The sequence below is a fragment of the Scleropages formosus genome, chromosome 4 (assembly GCF_900964775.1).
Source record: "Scleropages formosus chromosome 4, fSclFor1.1, whole genome shotgun sequence".
Taxonomy (NCBI): domain Eukaryota; kingdom Metazoa; phylum Chordata; class Actinopteri; order Osteoglossiformes; family Osteoglossidae; genus Scleropages; species Scleropages formosus.
Window position 1 is genome coordinate 36,869,108 of NC_041809.1, and position 19,803 is coordinate 36,888,910.

The 19,803-nt window shown below is 44.3% G+C and overlaps 1 protein-coding gene across 2 annotated transcripts in view; it reads left to right on the forward strand.

The window, feature by feature from the left end:
- Positions 1 to 1,530: 1,530 nt before the first annotated feature.
- Positions 1,531 to 19,803, forward strand: part of LOC108934388 (neurexin-2-like) — a 300,595-nt gene continuing 282,322 nt past the window's right edge. Inside the window, exons 1-3 of one of the 2 annotated variants that reach the window (XM_029251051.1) lie at positions 1,531 to 1,552; positions 1,821 to 1,864; positions 12,915 to 13,216. In XM_029251051.1, the coding sequence (XP_029106884.1) occupies positions 13,043 to 13,216 (174 nt within the window). In that variant the 5' untranslated portion in view covers positions 1,531 to 1,552; positions 1,821 to 1,864; positions 12,915 to 13,042. Of the gene's footprint in view, positions 1,553 to 1,820; positions 1,865 to 12,914; positions 13,217 to 19,803 lie in introns of those variants that run through there. The other variant, XM_029251056.1, reaches the window with a different exon arrangement.

Here is a 19,803-nt window from a genome sequence, read left to right on the forward strand (position 1 = left end):
TTACACTGCTATATACACTACTTACACTGGGTCACTCATCCATACATCAGTGGAACACACACACACACACACACTCTCTCTGCCACTCACGCACTATGGGTGAACCTGAACAGCATGTCTTTGGAGTGTGGGAGGAAACCAGAGCACCCGCAGGAAACCCGCACAGACTCGGGGAGAACGTGCGAACTCCACACAAACTGAGCAAGGATCGAACCCGCATACTCTCGCACCGCCCAGGCGCTGTGAGACAGCAGCGCTACTCGCTGTGCCACCCTATATGTCAGTATAGCAGCATGTTATATGAATTAAAATATTTAGTTTGCCCTCAACATACTATGGTCAAAAAATACCGAGGCGTGCAGCAAGTAGCATTAGTAATGATGGCACACAATTAAAAAGAAGCACGAGAAAGAAAGCCAGAAGGCAAAACCCAACTTCCCAGCAGTGGAGAATTATAACAGACATTAATACACGTGCCAAATATAGAGCACGCAGCATTTCATTATTCTTTATTTATTTAGCAGCAGCTACATCTCTTCAATAAAATATGGTATTTTCCTTTTTTTTCCTGTGGGAAAACAGATATGTTTGTAAGTGTTTGTACATTTTTTATGTTTGTTTACATTTGTGAAGGTGCACCTCTTTCTTATCAGTCTAATTTCAAAACACGATTGTTCTCGGTGTGATTTTTCTCTTTTCTCTCCCCTTCCCTCCCGTTCTTGCCGTACCGCCGCTGAACGGCAAAAGCGCCTCTCTGCACCGGTACATGATCGCAGATTACCTCGAACATCCGAAAAGCCTTTTACCGCATGTCTTGTTTTTTAACCTGCCGTATGTGGCTTACCAAGATAAGCAGACGTAGTCTCCTTATTTCCTGGATGAGGTTGTTTCCATCATCTCGGGATGGTTTTGTGCATTCAGGAGTGAAATTGAAATGTGTTTTTAGTTATTGAACAAACAGGCAAAACTATTGAATTAGTGGTGTCAATAACTGAAATTATTTTTTCCCCCTCCACCCCTGTTTTGCTCCATTAACTTGTTAAATGTGTACTTTTAGGTGTCACAGCCCTTTGAAGCATAAGGTTTATGTTTTTGTTCACCGTTCCTTACACGGCTGCTGTAAGTTATAGCTCTGCTCGGCGCCTGCTGCGAAATAATTCGCTCTTAGTCAGTACACTCTGCAAATTCATTTAATAAACTTTCTGTGCGCTATCCTGTCAGTGCATTTTCTGGGTCAGTGATACTGCGCTTTGCATAATACGCAGCTATTCAACCAAACACCAACAAACTTAATTGCCCGCCTTTTTCGTGTAAGTTTAGAAGAATAGAAATGATATTAGGGAATAGCTTGAAGCCAGATATCAGTGTATTTACCCTCCATTCCTCTTCCATTCTCGCTGTTGGTGTGAGACGGACTTATTAAGATTAACAAAAAAGAAAAGGAAGGAAAAAAAACTGTTTTGAATGCGATATCAATTTCGGTTTCCGCTCCAGCAGGTTAATAGTCAGATTGCTGTAGGAGTTCAGTGTGGCGGTGGACTCGGAGCTGCAGGTAGGGATTATGAGTTCAGAAAACCAGTATTCTTAACATTCCCCTGGAGCTGCAACCTTTAGCGCATGAGCTGGAAATCTGTTTAACCTGAAAATAGTAAGAGGGAGCTGAAGGATTTTCGGCAAATCCAGGCTACACACTGGTTGAGTTCCCATTCGCCACTTGCCGCATTGTAGCAACGCTAAACGCACCTTTTTTTTTTCTTTTTTGCTGAATGTCACACTTTCCTCTAATGTGAAAGTGAAACAAGTAACCTTCCCCTTGGAAGCCTTTCCCCTATAGCATCGATAACAGTGTTGCTTCGCAAAACAAGTGAGTAGAAATACAGAATTATTTCAAAGATTGGATCCTCTTTTTTGTCACGTTGCCTTTTTCCTGCTGCGTTGAACATGAATGCAGTTGAGACTGAACTGTGTATAATAGAGGGTATGGCACAAGGACCTCTTGGCAGCTCGGCGATATCTGCTACCGCATGATGACAAGAGAAAATGCTGTTTGTCGAGCCGAGCTGTGACAGAGGGTCAGAGGTGGTGCTCATTAAAAAGAGCCCTGGCCTCTTCCACCATGTATACGCTGCTAATGTCCTTCACGGAGCACGTTCTTTCTTACTTTTGTCCGTCCGTCCATCCGTCCATCCATCCGCAATCCATCCCTCAATATATAGAGCGATACATACATAGATATTTTATTTTATTTTACCTACTCTCAATTACCACACTCAAATTTATCATATGAAACGCTGGAAAGTATCACCCGTGTGTCCGTGTGCTGTGTGTCCAGATCCTTCCAGACATACATCTTTAAGACTTTCCATACTTTTGTCAAGAAATAATCAGCAAAACTCAATTTGCATCAGATTGGGAAAGTTCTACTATTTTTGGAATAGTTTCTCGAATTCAGAGGACCCCCCGAAGATAGAGTATCATTTAAAGCCACAAGAAATCACAGTCCTCTCTAAGGTGCATTAAGATTCAGTATGGTAGCATCCAGAACTTCTGAGAGCTCAGATGACACCCCCTCATTGTTGGAGAATAAGGGTGAAAAATATTTGAAGGCAAATAATGGTTTCTAACAGTTTTACATGTACATATATTCATTTAGGAGACACTTTTCTCCGAAGCGACAAACATCTCATAGAAAATACAATGTGTTCATTATATAAGTAGGAAGAGACACTTGGATGCAGACATGTGATTCTTAAGTCCAGTTAGTTTGTTTCTTTCATCACACCAGTAGCTGCATAAAACTTTGTCACAATATCGACGATTCTTGATCACCTTCCCAGTAATTTTTTTTGGAGATTTTTTTGGTTTTCTTGAGAATACATGACAGTATAATTTTGTTTAACTTTAGCTTTAATAATTATAAATAGCTCTACCTGTTGGCTTATTACCTTATAATGTACCTTTGACCATGGTGAGGTCTACCTGGGGGTGAAGGACAGGCCAAATGACCCTGCCCCTACTTTGTATGGCCCAGTCACATCTAAACGTGGGGAGATACACATGACAATCGTGTCCTGTAGAGTGGACAAAGATTAATGCCTGGGTCAGGTGTCATCTCCTCTCCATGAGAGACTGACAGTGTGAGAGTGAAGACATATGGCTAAATGTCCTGTCCGAACGTGCTGTTGTTCTGCAGTGATTGAAGCGTTTCGGAAAAACCATTACATGCTCAACAACTAGATGGTTGCGTTTGATTTCACTTGCTTCCCTTCCTCCAAGGTCGAGGTGTCTGTTAAACATGTCAGTGCTTTCCTGAAGATGAAGCATTAGGGACATTAATGCATCGAGAATCTTGAAAACATTCGGGAAAAAAGGAGCGTAATTAAATTCATAAATAACGGGCATTTTTTCCCCTTTGAGCCGCCGTGTTTACGACACATTCGTTCCAGCATTTCAGACACACGCTCTGGCGTGACAGTAATGGTCACCTGTCAGCATGTCTGGAAGGATTTGCAGGAAAAGAGGGGAGAGATGGATGGAGTGTGGACTTCGCCACACCCTCAAGAGGCAGAGGCGGGCAGGACTTATCACACAGTGTTTAAATCTGCCGTTTCCTTGGCAACTGGCAGTAAAAGCATTTGCTCCGCAGAACAAGTGTGCAAAAGAAAAAGAAAAAGAACGCGAGAAAACAAATAAATATACGTACATTTTGAGACAAATTCTGTCTTAAAATGATTGTCAGTTTGTATAATTTTAGTGGTAAATAAGACCACATTCCAGTAGTTATTTTTAATGGTTGTTTTTACACACAAACCAACAATATATTTCTGACACCGAGAAGTTAAAAAGGAAAATAAACGAAAATGCGAAACTGGAGGATTTATGATGCTCTGGTTGCACATTGAAATTAAAAGGAGATGAATCACACTAGAGACAGAGCTGTTTCTATTTGACTCTTTACTCCTTTTAGCGAAGAGTTGAAAGTTTTTAACAAGTCCCGTTCACCACTGTGCACAGTAAACTTTATGGACAATCAATAGGCGCGTTAAATGCAGCCCTGTTCCGGAAAGTGGGATGTCCTGGTGACAACGGTAAGGACGCTCTGGCATTTCGGCAAGCTGCGTCAGGACTGAACAGCGTAAAATGAATAAATCTTAAGAAATTCTGCGCCCCGGATAACCTGTCAGCTGAAGTGACCGAAGGTACCCTGCATTTACCGCATTACACAGCTGTGTAAATCTGCGTAAAATAAGGCCGCATTACGGACTCCTCACTAATGCACACCTTGAACCTTCCGCCCTCGGCATATCTCCTGAGAAGGCTGGCTGCGAGCTACAATATTTGGAGGTCGTTCAAATGGCCGTTTTGGGAAGGGCCAAGCTGTGAAAATGGATTCCCGTAATTCTCCGACACGAGGTCTTGGCGGGACTCGGGACTCGGGACTCTTGCACTGATGCGGCGATGGTGCCAGACAGCAGCGGCCTAATGGCGCACCCTCGTTTCGTCTGCCTCGTCCACCTTTCCGGGACTTATTGGCACAAAGTTCCCTAATAATGCGATGGGCAGCTTTAACAAACCTCAGCAACGCTCAAGTAACATAAACGAGAGGGAGGGAAACAACGGGGCCGTGCAGAACTCGTGACTTCAACGAAATAACTCATTTCTGACCCTGAAGGAGGAGAGTCCAGGAGAAACATGTATTCGGTGTAAATGCGGACGAGGGGTTGTTATTGAACACCACACAATTACACAAGGGGGGTGGATTTCATGTGGAAAATTGAGGTACGGAAAGAAAAGGAGAGGAAAGGAGAGGAAAGGAAAGGATTTCTATCGATGCAAAGACCTTGAAGCCTTTTAGTGATGTGAGTCCATCGCAGCAGCAGCAGTGTCCAAGAGCTACAGTACGGTACCCACAGCTCGGAAAGTCAACGTCAAACTCATGTCAAAACGAGTAAATATTCATGCGTAATGCACAGCTATTCCCTCGTAAAAAGTCAGACGTGCCCTCGCGTCTCAGACATCAGGCAGGTAGTGACGGCACACAGAGCTCCCAGTGCAACAGTCGTCTGCTCTGTGTCAATCGCATAATCGATGATGAACTTGGATCCCCTGCGATTTGTGTGTGTAAAAGATGGATGTGGAAAAAAAGTGCGAGAGCTAAGCACTCGATTTTAAGCTTCTTAGCTGGGATGCAGTCAAAAATAGCTCAAATGATTTAAATTTTTTTTTTTTTTTCTTCACACTGCAAATGCGCTAATGATTCACTTGGACGGGCGCCACCTCTCTTCAAGAAAGCCGTTCTATTTCGTTTAAAGGGGAAGAGAATCCATGTGAAGTGCGGATCAAAGGATCGTGTTCGCCGTCGGAGCCTTGACAAAATAATATCAGTCTCGCGCTCCGTTTGCTCTTCTTGTCTGCTGGAAAGGGTTACTTTTTCATCGCCAGCAGTGCCCCCAGTTCCACCTCATTCAGGAGCTACCTTTACTCCGTGTTTCGTTAAATTGTCGCATGGAAAAAAACACTTTCTCCTTTAAATAATTCTCCTCCGAGCTTCATTTACAGCTGTTTATCAAGTTAAAACATGGGCCACATGGTAGCTGATTTGCCCGAGGGACGGCATGGGGAGTATCGGCGCTCAGATCCGTGCTGCGTGCTGTGATTTGTCGCTGCTGCTCGACGCGTTAATACACTGCGTACTTATTGTCGGGACCCATTTAATGGGCCTTCTAGAGTACGTTTCGTCTGCTGTACGCGGACTACATTATACAGTGACTTCAGGCAGAGTTCAGACACCGCACATACATTCACACCATGAATTTTCACATTAAACGGAGTTTCTCGTCTATGGCCACCCAGACGTGTCTGTGGTGCGTCGGTGTTGCGTGCGCTGACAGGAGCTCTGCCCAGCTCTGAGGCCCGCTCTGATTTCTCACATAAGCTGGTAAGTTCGGTGTAACATAAATCAACATTTTATACTCAAAGGTTGGAACAGGTTTAAATGGAAATACTGGACACTAATCAACAGTTAATCACTGGGTGGCACGGTGCCACGGCGAGTAGCGCTGCTGTCTCACAGCACCTGGGTGGTGCGAGAGGACGTGGGTTTGATTCCAGCTCAGTCTGTGTGGAGTTTGCAAGTTTTCTGTGTGGGTTTCCTCTGGGTGCTCTGGTTTCCTCTCACAGTCCAAAGACATGCTGTTCAGGTTCCCCCGTAGTGTGTGAGCGACAGAGAGAGAGTGTGTGTATTCCAATGGTGTACGGATGAGTGACCCCTTGTAAGTAGGGTATCTAGCAGTGTAAGTCACCGCAGTGAATAAGATGTGTGGGCTCGTAACACTACATAGAGTTCACTGGAAGTTGCTTTGGGGAAAAGTGTCTGTTGAATAAGTAAATGTTAACATAACAGTTAAGTATTAAAAATATTTCATGCGGATTTGTTTAATGCAAATATGTGTTCTACATTTGTGTTTATTAGTTGACCAGACACTTTTTTCCAAGATGATGTACAATTAATAACCAATATTTATGTGGCACCTTTATTCAATTTGGGATTCACTGCACTGAAGTCCCTCCAGTCATTCCACTCCCTTTCATATCAGAGCAATGTAACATGCTCATGTTAAAGACTATTTGGAATCACCAGTTGACATGAAGTCAGAGTCAAGTCAAAGTGAATTTATTCTCATTTCAACTATATACAGCTGGTACAGTATACAGTAAAATGAAACAGGTCCAGTTCCTGGTTCCTCCAGGACAGATGGTGCTACATAAAATCAATATATTACGATATATTATATGACAGGAGCGAATGAAGCGCATGTTTTTAGGCTGCTGGGGGAAACACAAATTCCACACGGATGAGCTGGATTCCGACTCGCGTATGAGCGCTGAGCCCAGGAACCCGGGAGCCGGGGCACCAGTGCTACCTGCTGTGCCGCTGCGCTGCCCCACTAAACTGTAAATAGTGTCAACGCTTCTTTTCGTGTGTGGTGTATTTCTAAAGAGTGAAACACAAGCGTGGAGGTTCGAGTTTTTGTACAAAATCCTTTAAAGTTTCTTTTAAAACACGATGAAGGCGAAAACAGTGCGACGTGTGGGGAAAAGCATTCTGCCGGTGCCGCCATAATTCTACCGACATTATACCGTACAAGGTGTATAATCAGCAAATTAGTGTGAAAGTTTTGTGCGCAGATTAGTCACAATTTATTTGTAGGATCATTATTTTTCATGCCATTTTATCGTTTGCAAGCTCATTAACTGATTAGTTAATTCAAATTGTCACCTAGTTCGGAATACGGTGTTAAACTTTGAGCTCTTTTTAATGTGGCTGCAAGAGATCTTCACATTAATGAACATCCGTGAGTGACTTTTTTTGCCACACCTCTTTGCAAGAACCCTTTTCATACTGCTGTACATACTAGAATGTCTCTTTTAGATTGCAGTCATACAAGACCGTGAAAGAAAATTCTGGATAAACAGTAAAAACAATGTAATTCTTTACAAAAGATGTAACCGACCCATATTTCAGCTAAACTTCCGCAATAATCCGACGTCACTGGTCAATGTAACTAATAAAGGAAATCTGAAAGATTGTCAATCTCGGTCGAGACAGATTTGATTGATCGGTCGGCAGCACACTTTGGTTCACAAGTTCTGTTGTGCTGGATCCGTGCGTATTTACTCTCCCTCCCTCCGTCATTGAGCGCTTGCTTAAGTCACGCTCACAGTGGTGTAGAGCTGAGCAGGACATCCATCGCTGTTAAAACAGAATTAATTTAAATCTTTGCTTTCAATATTATTTTTTTGTGCTAAATCTGCGTGGCCCGCTTCTGTCCCCCCACCCTCAGTTTTCATCGCCTTGTCCAGTTTAGGACTGCGGTGGCCCACAGCCTATCCAAGAATCATCACGGGACACACACACCAGTTCACACACTATGGGCAATGTAGAGACATGCTTTAGATCACAGGGAGAACATAGAAGATCCACACAGGCTGAGCTGGATTGAAACCCACTACCTGCTGTGCCACTGTGCCACTCCACCTTATCAGCGTCAATGAACTATGTGGATGAATATATCGCTAAAATTATACCAGCTGATAAACCGGCAGCTCAGCCAACCAAGAGGGACAGTAGGTTGTGTAGCAGTAGGAGCTGAGATCAAGTTCTCCTTCCATTCGTAGTATCTGTTTAACCAAGATAAATTTGTAATTGTAAATAGCATCTGTGGACACCTTTAAGGTGGGTGTAAGTACGTGGTAAGTAGGTAAGTATATGGCCTTTACTCACTTAGGTAATGGAGGCAATTTGGTTGAGCTGCATATAATCTACTCAGTCTTGCACTTCTTTTTTTTTTTTACACCTTTTCATAACAGACGGTAGAAAATAGATGTACTGTAAAACATCAATCTGCATTCTGAAAATATCTCCTATAATTAAAACAAATCCATAGCAATTTTGTGTACGATGAAATATAAAACATTTCCTCGCACTGAATCCGAAATGAGCAGATCTTTCCTTTTTTTCTTTAGTTTACGTTTCCAATGAGATGTTTTCTCCTGCCTGTCAGAGGTATGAGGATAGGAGGGAGCTTTTGTTTGCCTCTTGAGATTGGGCGTATGTGATGCCTGTGGTTTTCAGAAGTGACATTTAGGAAATGCCCTTTATTCCTGTTCAGTGAGAATTCCTTCGCTGAGTTTTGATACTTTGAGCCGTGGAGCCCAGTGTCTTTCTTCTCTTTTGTAGCCAATGTAGCAGCATTGCGGTGGCAGAAACCCGTGTGTTTCCGTTGTTTTCAGAGTATTGCTGGATAAGGAGGTGATTTTATTACTTAACGATTTCTGATTCGAATCAAATGAGCTGTTGTACCTTAGAGAAGGTTCTTCTAATGGTACGTACTGAAATATTTTCATCATTAATACGTGGTGCATTTCACTTCGCGTCCGGAATAGACGTGTTTCCGAATGACTCTGGGTTGTATAACTTTGAGATGTTAACTGCGGTTGCACGTGGCTGAGTGGAATCGACCGTGATTCCGACCGTCAACCGTAAAAAAAAACAAATAAGATCAGCAACGCAGTGCAGAAAAACATGGAAATTAATGCAGTTTTATGCAGTGTGTGTGTGTGTGTATGTTTGGTTTGCCTGGAGTTCATCTTTTTGTTAGTGTATATATGTTGATGGCATTCTAGAATATTGTGTACTGTAATACACATTTTAGGAATCAATGGGAAATTGTACATATGTCTGAAACATTCCTCCTTTAATCCCTCAACCATTAATTTTATATAAATAAATAGCTTTGTGTCGCTGGGTCAGGACTGGTCCTGTCTTGTTAATCCCCCGCTTGCTATTTCATGAACCTCTTCGCTGCCAATTAAACTTACACTTAAAAACGGTGATGAAATAAAGCTGCGCCCCGCATGGTGAGCGCCCGACGCCACTTTTAGTCTGTGACACAAACTGAGAAATCCAGTTTTTCCATTTGCAGATTGTTGCTTTAAGGTCATACAAGCAGTTTTTTTTTCTGTGGAATGAATGCATAACTGAAAATTTCAGTGGCACTCTATTGAGTTTGCTTTTTGTTCCTACAGCATCAGCAGCTAAGGGACTGTAAGAAGCCTGTTTACAAGAGATTTCTCTCAATCTCTTGTTCTGTGCTGGGAGATTATTTGCATGAGCTAAACATTGCTTGCATGTCTAATTGTGGAGAATAATATGCTGTCTTCATTGTGTGCTGCTCTAGCCAGTGTGTTCCCCATTAGGCCTCACAGAGCTGGCTTTGAATCTGGCTTTTTAAAAACCTTTTTTTTTTTTTTCTCTCCAGTATGTAGAATAAATCAGCGTACTTTTTAGGTAATAAGATGTCAATAAAAGGTTAGTGACCCTACTGTACCCTTCATTTGCCTATCAGCAAGTGCACTTTAAGCTGCACACTTCGCCCCGATGCATGATGCTACAGCAATAGTTACGTGTAGTTCAATGAATTCATTACACCACACAACAGATATCCCTTTTTAAATGGCTTGTTTTGTTCTTCGGAGTACAATACAATAGAAAGGTTATGTTGGTTTAGCTTTGTGAAAATGTTTAACGTTAATTCCAGTTTTGCTATTTAAGCAAATTACCATTGTGAGAGGGCCGAATTACCGTTATTGCTTATGGTCTCCAGACAAAAGGAGTCACATGCAATTAATTAAAATAGCAAATTAAAGGGTATTTCAACGCTCGACAGTGAACAAAATCTTATTTTAACATTTTGTAACAAAAATTATATATAGCTTTTAATATTTTCATTCACTGGTTCTTTGTCAGTAACCACTTGTGTGGTTTGAATGCTGACTGAAGAAGCAACTATTTCACTTTTTTCCATTGGGGAAACCCCATAGTAACAACGGAGGAAGGATCTTTTAGTCTTTAATATATATTTTATTGCATTTTTAAGAAAGCTCATGTTTTCAGTTACTCCTGATCAGCTTGTGGTTTAAGCGTAATGCTTGTCGGGTTGAAGAGGCGCTTCACCGGTGAGCGCTCTGTTTTCGTCTTTCTGAGCACTGCTACTGAAGACTCCTTTTTCTGCATATGCATGGAGAATGACATGCATCTCGTTTTTAAATGCTCCGTTTTGCTTGCTAGAAGCACTGAAAATCTCTTGCCTATTTTTAAAGAGTGCAATTTTAAAGTTTTTATCTAGCTGCCCTTGTGCTGCTGTGTACAACAGCCTGGAAATTGTGCAGCAAGTGCCCTGGCCACACAATGACTTGTTTTCTCTAATAAATACTGATTGAAATAACGCAATAGGGACAACTCACTTGCTTTTATTAGTCATTTTTATTGCCTGCAATTTTTATGATTGTTTCCCTCATTGAACTATTTTATACCACTGTACAAGGTAGCCTGAAGGCCACACAGCCGCTGCATTGAACTGGACACTGAATTTTCCTTTTAAAAACCTGCCACTGGCTGAAATAACACAAGAGTAAAAGCAACCGGTGTCCTTATATCATTTCTTTTTTCCAGCTGTTGTGGAAATAAAACGACTGCATAACTTGCAAAAATGCTGAATAATAAGCCTACTTTATGAAACGCGCGTACAAATTGTAGCAGGTTTTTCATTGTACACGATGCCATTATATGAGGGTTGAGTGAAGTGAAGTGAAGCTTGAAAGGATGACTTACTTAAGAATATTTAGCCTGTTGAATACACGATAAATTTGTACTGGACGTATTTTCTTTAACAAACGCCTGAAAAAAGTAATTGATATTGTTCATGCTTTCAAATTCTGTGGCTCTACTGTATCGAGCTGTCCTGGAAAAACCGGGTGCAGAGCGAGGTAAACGTGGGGTAAGGAGAGTGCTTGCTTAGCCAGCTCAAGCAGATACCGACCGGTCCGGTGAGTTGTTGGTGATTTATAAGTAAATTGTTTATTACTGGAAGTGCAGAAATAAAAGTGTGGAAAGTAAGTAACGGGCTGTGAGGAAGTGGTCACCGCAAAGGACGGGAAACAGGTATCTGGATAGGCAGGGTTTTGTACAAAGACACTTTTTAAAGCCGAACGAACATCGAAAATGACACCGTTCTATTAAATTACATCATTATAAAGCTAAGCGTTAGACAGAATTGCATTTGCCATATCTGGTGCAGCAGGCAGAGGTCTGAGACGTTGGCTTGCAGGTGATGGTCTTGGGTTCGAATCCCGCTGTTGCTATAGTACCCGTGAACAAGGTGCTTAACCCGAACCACAGGCTTCAAATAATAACTGCTGGCACGTGTGTAGCTGGAAGCTTTGCTTTGTGTTTTGTGAAAAATGTGTTTCCTCGCATTGATCAGGAAATCCAGAATTGAAGCAGTTCTAGCTTTCCCGCAGTTGCATGGACACACACATTTGCAGGCAAAGTCATTCTCAGCCTGACTGCTTCATGTATGCATGCTAATAGTATGTGCTTCACGTGTCTGGGCGAAGAGAGGAGAACATTTTCCATTTATTTAGAGGAGCCACCAATCGTACGGTCGGAAGGGTAAATGAAGTCCTTTTATTGCCCTCCGCCAATATGAAATGGATTTTCCTGTGCCCTGGCTGTGCCTATCAGCTCAGCACAGAAGATACTTGTCTGCCTCCCGGCCTATCTGCTCAAATATGAGCTTTCTGGAGATCTCCAGAGGCATGCTGCTCATATTGCCGCTATCATTTTTGGATACACGTGTACAGCTATCAAAACTAAATACTTTCAAGGTGGGATCTACAGTTGAGACCCTGAAAAAGGACTACCTGAAGTTAAATGAGATTTGATATAAATCTCCTGCGTCACTAATTTGCAAAGATAGAAACTATCTAGATTGCCCCACTTTCACTGTAGGGCGAGCGGGAAAATGTAGAATATATTCAAAGATCTTTTGAGAAAAAAAAAAAAAAGTGCTTCACAAAACATCCTGTGCTTAAAAAAAGAAGAATTTTATCAGAGAAAACTTTAAAGTGTCTACGCTGTATTTTTATTAGTATTTTTATTTTATTTATTTATTTATTTTTACTAAACACCTGGTGCTTTCAAACACCATTTGCAAGCGATCTGCCGCTTTCAGTGTTGGAGCCCATTGAGTAATTGCTTTTGTTTTTTAATCAATTATGTAAGATGAATAGTGTACATATTTAAAAATGTTGTAGGATGCTGCAGGAGGCTTGGACAGCAAAGTGTGCATAATTATTCACTGTCAGAAATTAAATAATTCAAGGTACAAATTGTAAAGCTGCGACCTACATCATGAACTTTGTTATTTATTATTTTTTTTTTTTGTTTTTAATGATGACAGCGATATGATTTTTAGCTGCAGCATAAAGCCTCCAGCAGAGATGGGAGGGTTGGACCAGGCCGTACGTTACCTATAAAATAGCTTTAAATTGCTGTTTCGCACCCGTTTCAGGGAAGGAAGAGTCGGTGGCCACCTTCAAAGGCAACGAGTTCTTCTGCTACGACCTGTCGCTGACGCCCATCCAGAGCAGCACAGACGAGATCACGCTCTCCTTCCGCACGCTGCAGCGCAACGGCCTGATGCTGCATACCGGCAAGTCGGCCGACTATGTGAATCTGTCGCTGAAGAGCGGCGCCGTCTGGCTGGTCATCAACCTGGGCTCGGGTGCCTTCGAGGCACTGGTGGAGCCCGTCAACGGCAAGTTCAACGATAATGCCTGGCACGACGTACGCGTCACCCGCAACCTGCGCCAGGTACTGCTCTTCCCCCCACCCCGCCAGGGACTAAATCCCCTTGTCCCCCTTCTCTCAACTGTCCCCTCCTGCTCAGCTCTGCTTGATCTAGCCTTTTCGCAGGTTGCCCGAGGCTGGAGGACAGGCGCTCTGGTTGATGTTCCTTTTTCGAACCCTTTGTTTGCAGCCATTGCCCCCTCCCCCACCCCGCACCGTCCCATCGATGATGTCATGTGCGTGTGTTTCGGTTCCCGAGCTGACCTCACAGTGAGATGTAACAGGCGATAAGTACGGCTCTCTTGCACAGTTACTGCATATACACATTAAGATATCGTGTGTATATCCCGAACGTTTCAAAGTATATGTTTTTACGCTATAAAACCTATTTTTTCCTAACCTGGAAAAAAATTGCATACTTCAGCTTTTTGTTTTTGCGATGAATTTGATCATGAATCTGTTCCAGCGGCTTGAAATTGTTCAAACTGTATTTGCTTTCGAAGTGAGATGTGATCAGTTTCTCTCACACTCAAAGTCTTCTCACTTTGGTTCTTTTAATTGTAATTTCAGTGAGTAACTTAATGAAGAACAAGCTGTTTGCGTTGTGCTCCTAACGGAGCCTGTCTTCTACAACGTGACTATTGATTACTGGCTTTATATGATGACAACAACGCAGGTTTTGGAAAATATGAGACTAGTGAGCTTCACAACAAGTCGTAACAAATGAAGTAAATGCACCCAATTACGGGGTCTCTTATGACTTCCATATCTTTTGCTCTGAGGTCAGCTTGGTTAAAGCTACTGGGAACCATCTCATTTGAAAATCATCCGAAAAGTGGTGGGCACACACAAACACACCCTCTTGGCAGGGCTTGCTGTGTACTGGTGCTGTGAAGAGGAGTATCATCACTCAGTCAGATCGGGGCTTTCAAGAACATTGTCTGTATTTTAAGTGTTTCCAGTGGAAATAATTCTGCCATGAATTCATGATGCAGAAAAATGCTTTCTGGAAAAGGGAGCTTTTGAAATCTGTTGCTTGAAACCAAAGTGTAAATTGGGGGCAACAGCCAGTGCAAACAGTTCTGTAGACAGCAGTCACATTGTGTGTGGATGGTAATCTTACTGTAGCACTGATTCGGAGACGAAACACACACAAACTCATTAAACACACACACGCACACTCATATACACAGGCAAATGCTACGTATATGTAAACTTTATGCAACTATGTGAAACTATATGAAATTTCATGTTTTTGTCACTTACTGGAAAATATGCAGAAGTATGTGCAATAAATGCCCTTTAACTCGTTACCCAGTCGACCAAGTTAGGTGTCCAAACCGTGTCAACAATAGCAAAACTTAAACGCTAAAAATGATCTCTTTGGGTGGGTGTGTGGGTGGTGCGGTGGGCTTGGGGTTCAAGTCCCGCTTGGGGTGCCTTGTGGCAGACCGGTGTCCCGTTCTGGATGTGTCCCCTCAACCTTGCGGCCTGTGTTGCCAGGCTAGGCTCCAGCTCACCGTGACCCCCTGCTTGGGATAAGCAGCTTCAGACTGTGTGTGTGAGAGATCTCCTTGGCTTTGTTGTACCCACTAAATCATTATTGTAACTAAATTCTATATTGATTTTTGAGTTTTAAATACTGTAAATACTGTACCGAGTTCGGCACATCATGGCTTTTATTTACCCATGAACAAAAACACTAAATCAGATCATTTTTATCTGAGCGAGACAAAGAAGAAGAAAATCTAGAGGTTTTCAGAGACTGAAATTACACTGCATTTAAAATCTTGACATGAAAGCCCACACAAAGTGGCTGAAAAATTGTTTTGTTGAACAGTTTTACATAACCATATAGCATGCACACAAATGCACTAATGCAAAAAGACTGGAAATCAACTAATTTTCATAATGTTACATAAAAGCCCATGCAGAAATCCTAAAAAGATGCATAATGTGTTACCTTGTTAGTGGAAATGTGTCTCCTGGGCTGACTAGCATACACCATTTGGCTCGTCTAAAAGCCATCTCTAAAAAACAAACCAAAACGGAATAGATGTCAGCATACAATTTGCATCATCTGGCACCGCTGCCCAAAAAAAAATAATAAATAAAATAAAGGCAGAAGTACGAAACTCCAGGGTGTTGACACTGTCTTTATTTCAATGCTAGTCTCATCATCGTGAAAAGCGAAGAAAAATCCAGTTGTAACGTTCTCATCCGCTGCGATCGCACCCTCTGATATCGTTCCGTTTAAAGTTTGATAATAAACACACATTTTTTCCGCCTATGGTCTTGCAAAGGCAGAGCTGACATCAGACATCAAATTGGAAAAGTAAAGTGTCCTCTTCTAATCTCATGGACTAACCAAAGGGCCTTCAGCATTAGCCTTTGCTGTGCGCAGCGCAGCCCTTCTGTACAGCTGGCTCCGAGCACCGAGCTCCGAGCGGAGCCGCTAAACGCTCGCAGTTTAAACGCTGCGCACGGAACAACTGCACGGGAAACGGGCCATCCGAACATCCGAACACGGAAATAATTACCCTTTTGAACATCGCTCTCCCGACAGGCCGGATTAGTCATGTGCCGGCCTCCTCGGCTGCGGGGAGGCCGAAGGCGAAGAGGAGCGTCCAGCGCAGATTTACCGAGCCCCTCCTCCCCGGAGCAAAACGGACCCCACAGACGAACGGCCCGGAATTTACTTCTCGTGATCCGTGGGCCTTTTCTTCTCTGCCTTTCATTCGTGAAATAGTGCCGAAGAACAGAGAGAAAGAACAGTGGGTCGGAATGGGTGCGCCTCCGCCGTTACCGAATGCGATGTGGCGAAGGGGCTGCGCTTGCTGATATGACACGGATAATAAATATTGTAATAAAACCGTCCGCCGCGGCCCTCTCCTGCCCGTGTCTTAAATGATGGCGTAATGGGCTGGGATTCAGTAGCTTTGTGTGCGTGGAGTAATGCAGCCGAAGGGAGATTGAGGCCTTTCTGAGGGCTTAGGACGAACTCCCGGAGGCTTAATGAACCTCCGCCAGTAATGTTATTCAGAGGCCTTCGTGTCAGGGAGACCCATATTGAACTTTCCACCGCGGCGGCGCGGAGAGTAATGGCCGTCCCTTTGGGAGACGGCTCTGTGATTTTCTCTCCCTCGTTCAGCCTTTCATGCACGGTGACGAGTTGTTATAGATGATAGCAATCTGGCCCGGCCTTGTTCATCAGTGAAACCGGCTTGAGCTTGTGATCAGATCGGGTGTTAGCAGACGTTTCTCACCGCCGCACCCACGCAGAGGACAGACGGGATGCGGTTTTGAACTTGCTCTCTCAAGTTGGCTTTTCCCGAGCCCCCGAAGGCGCTCCTCCCGGATGCAGACCGGAGCCCTGCGGCTCGAACGGGCGGCCGCCGGTGCGAGAGCGGAATCGGCACCGTCGCGCGGAGGGAGACGCGGAGTCGTCGGCCAGGGTATCTCGACAACCCGCGACAAAGTGCCTTCCCCGGTCTGTCGGGCACCTGCGAGTCGCCGCTCGCGTAATCGTTCTGACTCACAGCCGAACGCGAATCCGAATCCGAAAAGGAGAAGAAGGGAAGTCGCCGTGCCTCTCGGCGACGGCGGAATTGCAGCGCAGTCGTGCGCGCGTTAATCCGCACGGTGAACTTCTTTCGCAAGTTTGCTCATTGTTTGTTTGTTAGGTGCGGCCAAGCTCTTGTTGCCGCTTGTTTTTTGTCGTGCGGCTCATGAGTACTGTGAAGATAAGGCGATAAAGCGATCGCAGACGCAGACGCACACTCTGCAGATCTGCCCCTGGCAAAGCCCATGACATCAGATAGGAGGCAGCTTTAGAAACCGTGGGGCTGCTGGGGCTGCTGCGTCTGCAGCGCCTGTGTGGGTGTGCATTTGTGTATTTGTCTGAGATAACCTCTCTTATGAAACGCGTCGGGCACGCACGCAACCAGGGCGACGCCACTTTGCGGCAACAAGCGCTATAGATATGCGAAAAATCACAGGGTCGCTGAGAAACTTTTGAACTGACTTAAGAATCTTAAGGATCGTATGAATATGCATGCTAATGGCAGAAACGCCAGAAGAGACTATTGCAATTTAGTTAAAAGCATTTTTAAAGAGCATAACAAAAAGCATCACGCTAAACAAAATGAAGGAGGGACCGATTCGGCAGCTGAATGCTGCGAGCTCCCCCAAGTGGCGGGTTTTCGGTCGGGGAGGGCTTCGGTGCGGAACCGCCACGTCACGGGAGCGTCTCGCTGCCGCCGGTGCTCGGCTGATCGACAGGCAAGGATAACTGCGTGACCTCTCGTCGAGACGATCGGCGCGGGGTCCCGTGCTCCGCGGGCCCCGCGGAGGCTGAGCTCACCGTGTTATCAAAGGCAGCCCGGTGATGGACGGTTTCTGGCAGAGCTGCTCTCTCAGAATGCAGTTATTCGGGGCGCGTAGTTGTGGGGCAGAACAGGCTCCCCTAAAAAGCACTTTTAATGACTGGGACTGTCGCTCTCTGTCGCGGTGTGAGAGTGTGTGTGTGCGCGCGTGGGAGGCGGAGGTGTTGACAACGGAGCAGCCTTACCTTTTGTAAAAGGCTGAGCGATTGACAACTACTAATGCGGCGCGAAGCAGCGCTGAAGGTTCCGCAAGACTTACAGAAGAGTCGGAGTGACGGCAGAGTAAGGCGCGGTTTAAGACGATCCGCAGAATGGAGCCCAGAGTAAATCTTTAAGCTCCGTATTGCATATTATGTTGTGTGAAAAGAACCCAAACTCAACAGTAGCCTCTGCGGTAACCTTGAATAGTGAGAAAATGGTCGCATATTTTTTGAACATAGTTCCCATTTCTACAAGTAGCCAACAGTAAACAACTTTTATTGAGTCCAAGTATTTAAAAAAAAAAAAACTTTCATTTCAGGATTCAAAACAGACCTTTTTTATAGCTGTATGCGCAGTCATCTGTTGGCGATGCTCCATGTTTCTTCATAATAAAGGTTCTTTGGGAGGTAGATACGTGTCTTATGCGGTGCGTGTCGTCGTCTTCGTGGGGAGTCAAGTCAACGAGTGACAGTTGAGCATGTGGCTGTAAGGAAGAGCAGCAGAACCATAAAGTCTGGCAGTCCATCTAACGGTGTTTCCACGACAGACAGGTAACCACGGTTACAGTAATCCTGCTCCTGTCTGCTGCCTTTGACCCCACTTCTGAGATAGGAAGCTTGCACTTCGGAGAGCAGGGGCATCAACTGCGAGATAAATGTTCACCCGATGGAGTAGCGGCCAAGAAGCTAGACTTCGTACATTTCAAAGTACTTCAGGTGGGATCTACTTTTTAAGACCTGCCTCTTGAGCAAGCTGCTTAAGCTCAACTGTCCAGAAGATATCTAGGTAGCTTCAACTGAAAACTCAACTGCCCAATCCTCCAATATTTATGTTGCTTTAGACAAAAGAGTTTGGTAAGCACTTGATGAAAACAGTCTATGAGATTTTCAGTTGGGTGTAAGACAGACACGGCATGATGGCCTGTGCGGCGCTGTCCGTGGTTCTCCATCCGTGTTGCTGTCCACGGTGCTGCCATATGTGGCTCTTAGATTTCATTCATTTGACAGATGCTTTTCTCTGAAGCAACAACCAACTGAAAGTAAACAAAAGTGCATTTCACCAAGAAATGGGTGGAGACAGATTCACAAAGCACAGTCAGTTAGTTCAGTACCATTGTTTTTGCCAGCACACATGACATGGGTAGTTGTATGCATAATTGATATGGAGATTTTTAGATTAATAAGTTCTCAAGGTTTATGGAACCGAGAAGTGGGTTTGAAAGACACGTTGTTTTGAGACTGCTCTCGAGGGCTGAGAGGGATTCAGCAGTTCTGAGTGAGAGAGGGAGCACATTCCACCGCAGTAGATCCGGAACTGAGAATTCCTGGGTTTTTTGTTTTCGGATGTCTTGTGCACAGAACCACCAGATGTCCAGGGGAGCTGTAGTAGTGTAGTTCTCCTGCTGGAGCGCAGCAGGTGATCAGGTCTTGCATGTATCGGGGGTCTTGCGGGCCATAACCAGAGTGCCGAACTCCATACGGGCAGCTTCAGGCAGCCAGCGGAGAGAGACGAGGAGAGGAGACACGTGCTTCTATCCAGGGTGCTACTCTGGTTAAGATTTGTGTCCGGCGGAAACTCTCTCTCTCCATGGTCCTGAACAACCGGAAGTGAGCACGCATATACCGGTCACCTGTGCGGCTGTAACCCAGATATTCGGAGTACCGGAGGTCCGCACGTGGGAGAACTAAAGCTGGTCAGACAGTGGTGCTCAGCCTTACTTGAGCGCAATGAAATGTATTTGGCTTGTGTTGTAGGTTAAAACTTGCAAGTAAAGTTTCGGATCCCACGCTTTCATCTGCTCGTGGAAGCATTTGAAAGAAAACGGGGAGCGCCTGCAGCATTTCAGAGAACGTGGGGGTGCAGCGGTCAGGACGGCCCTCCTGACTGAGATTTATGCCAAAGCAATAACATGGGGCCGGGCCAGACGTTACCTACTGACTTCACGCGTCGATAACGTCAACGAAACAAAGGTCCCTGAAAGCCAAGCGGAAGGTCCGTAATCAAACTTCGATCTATTTATGCAAA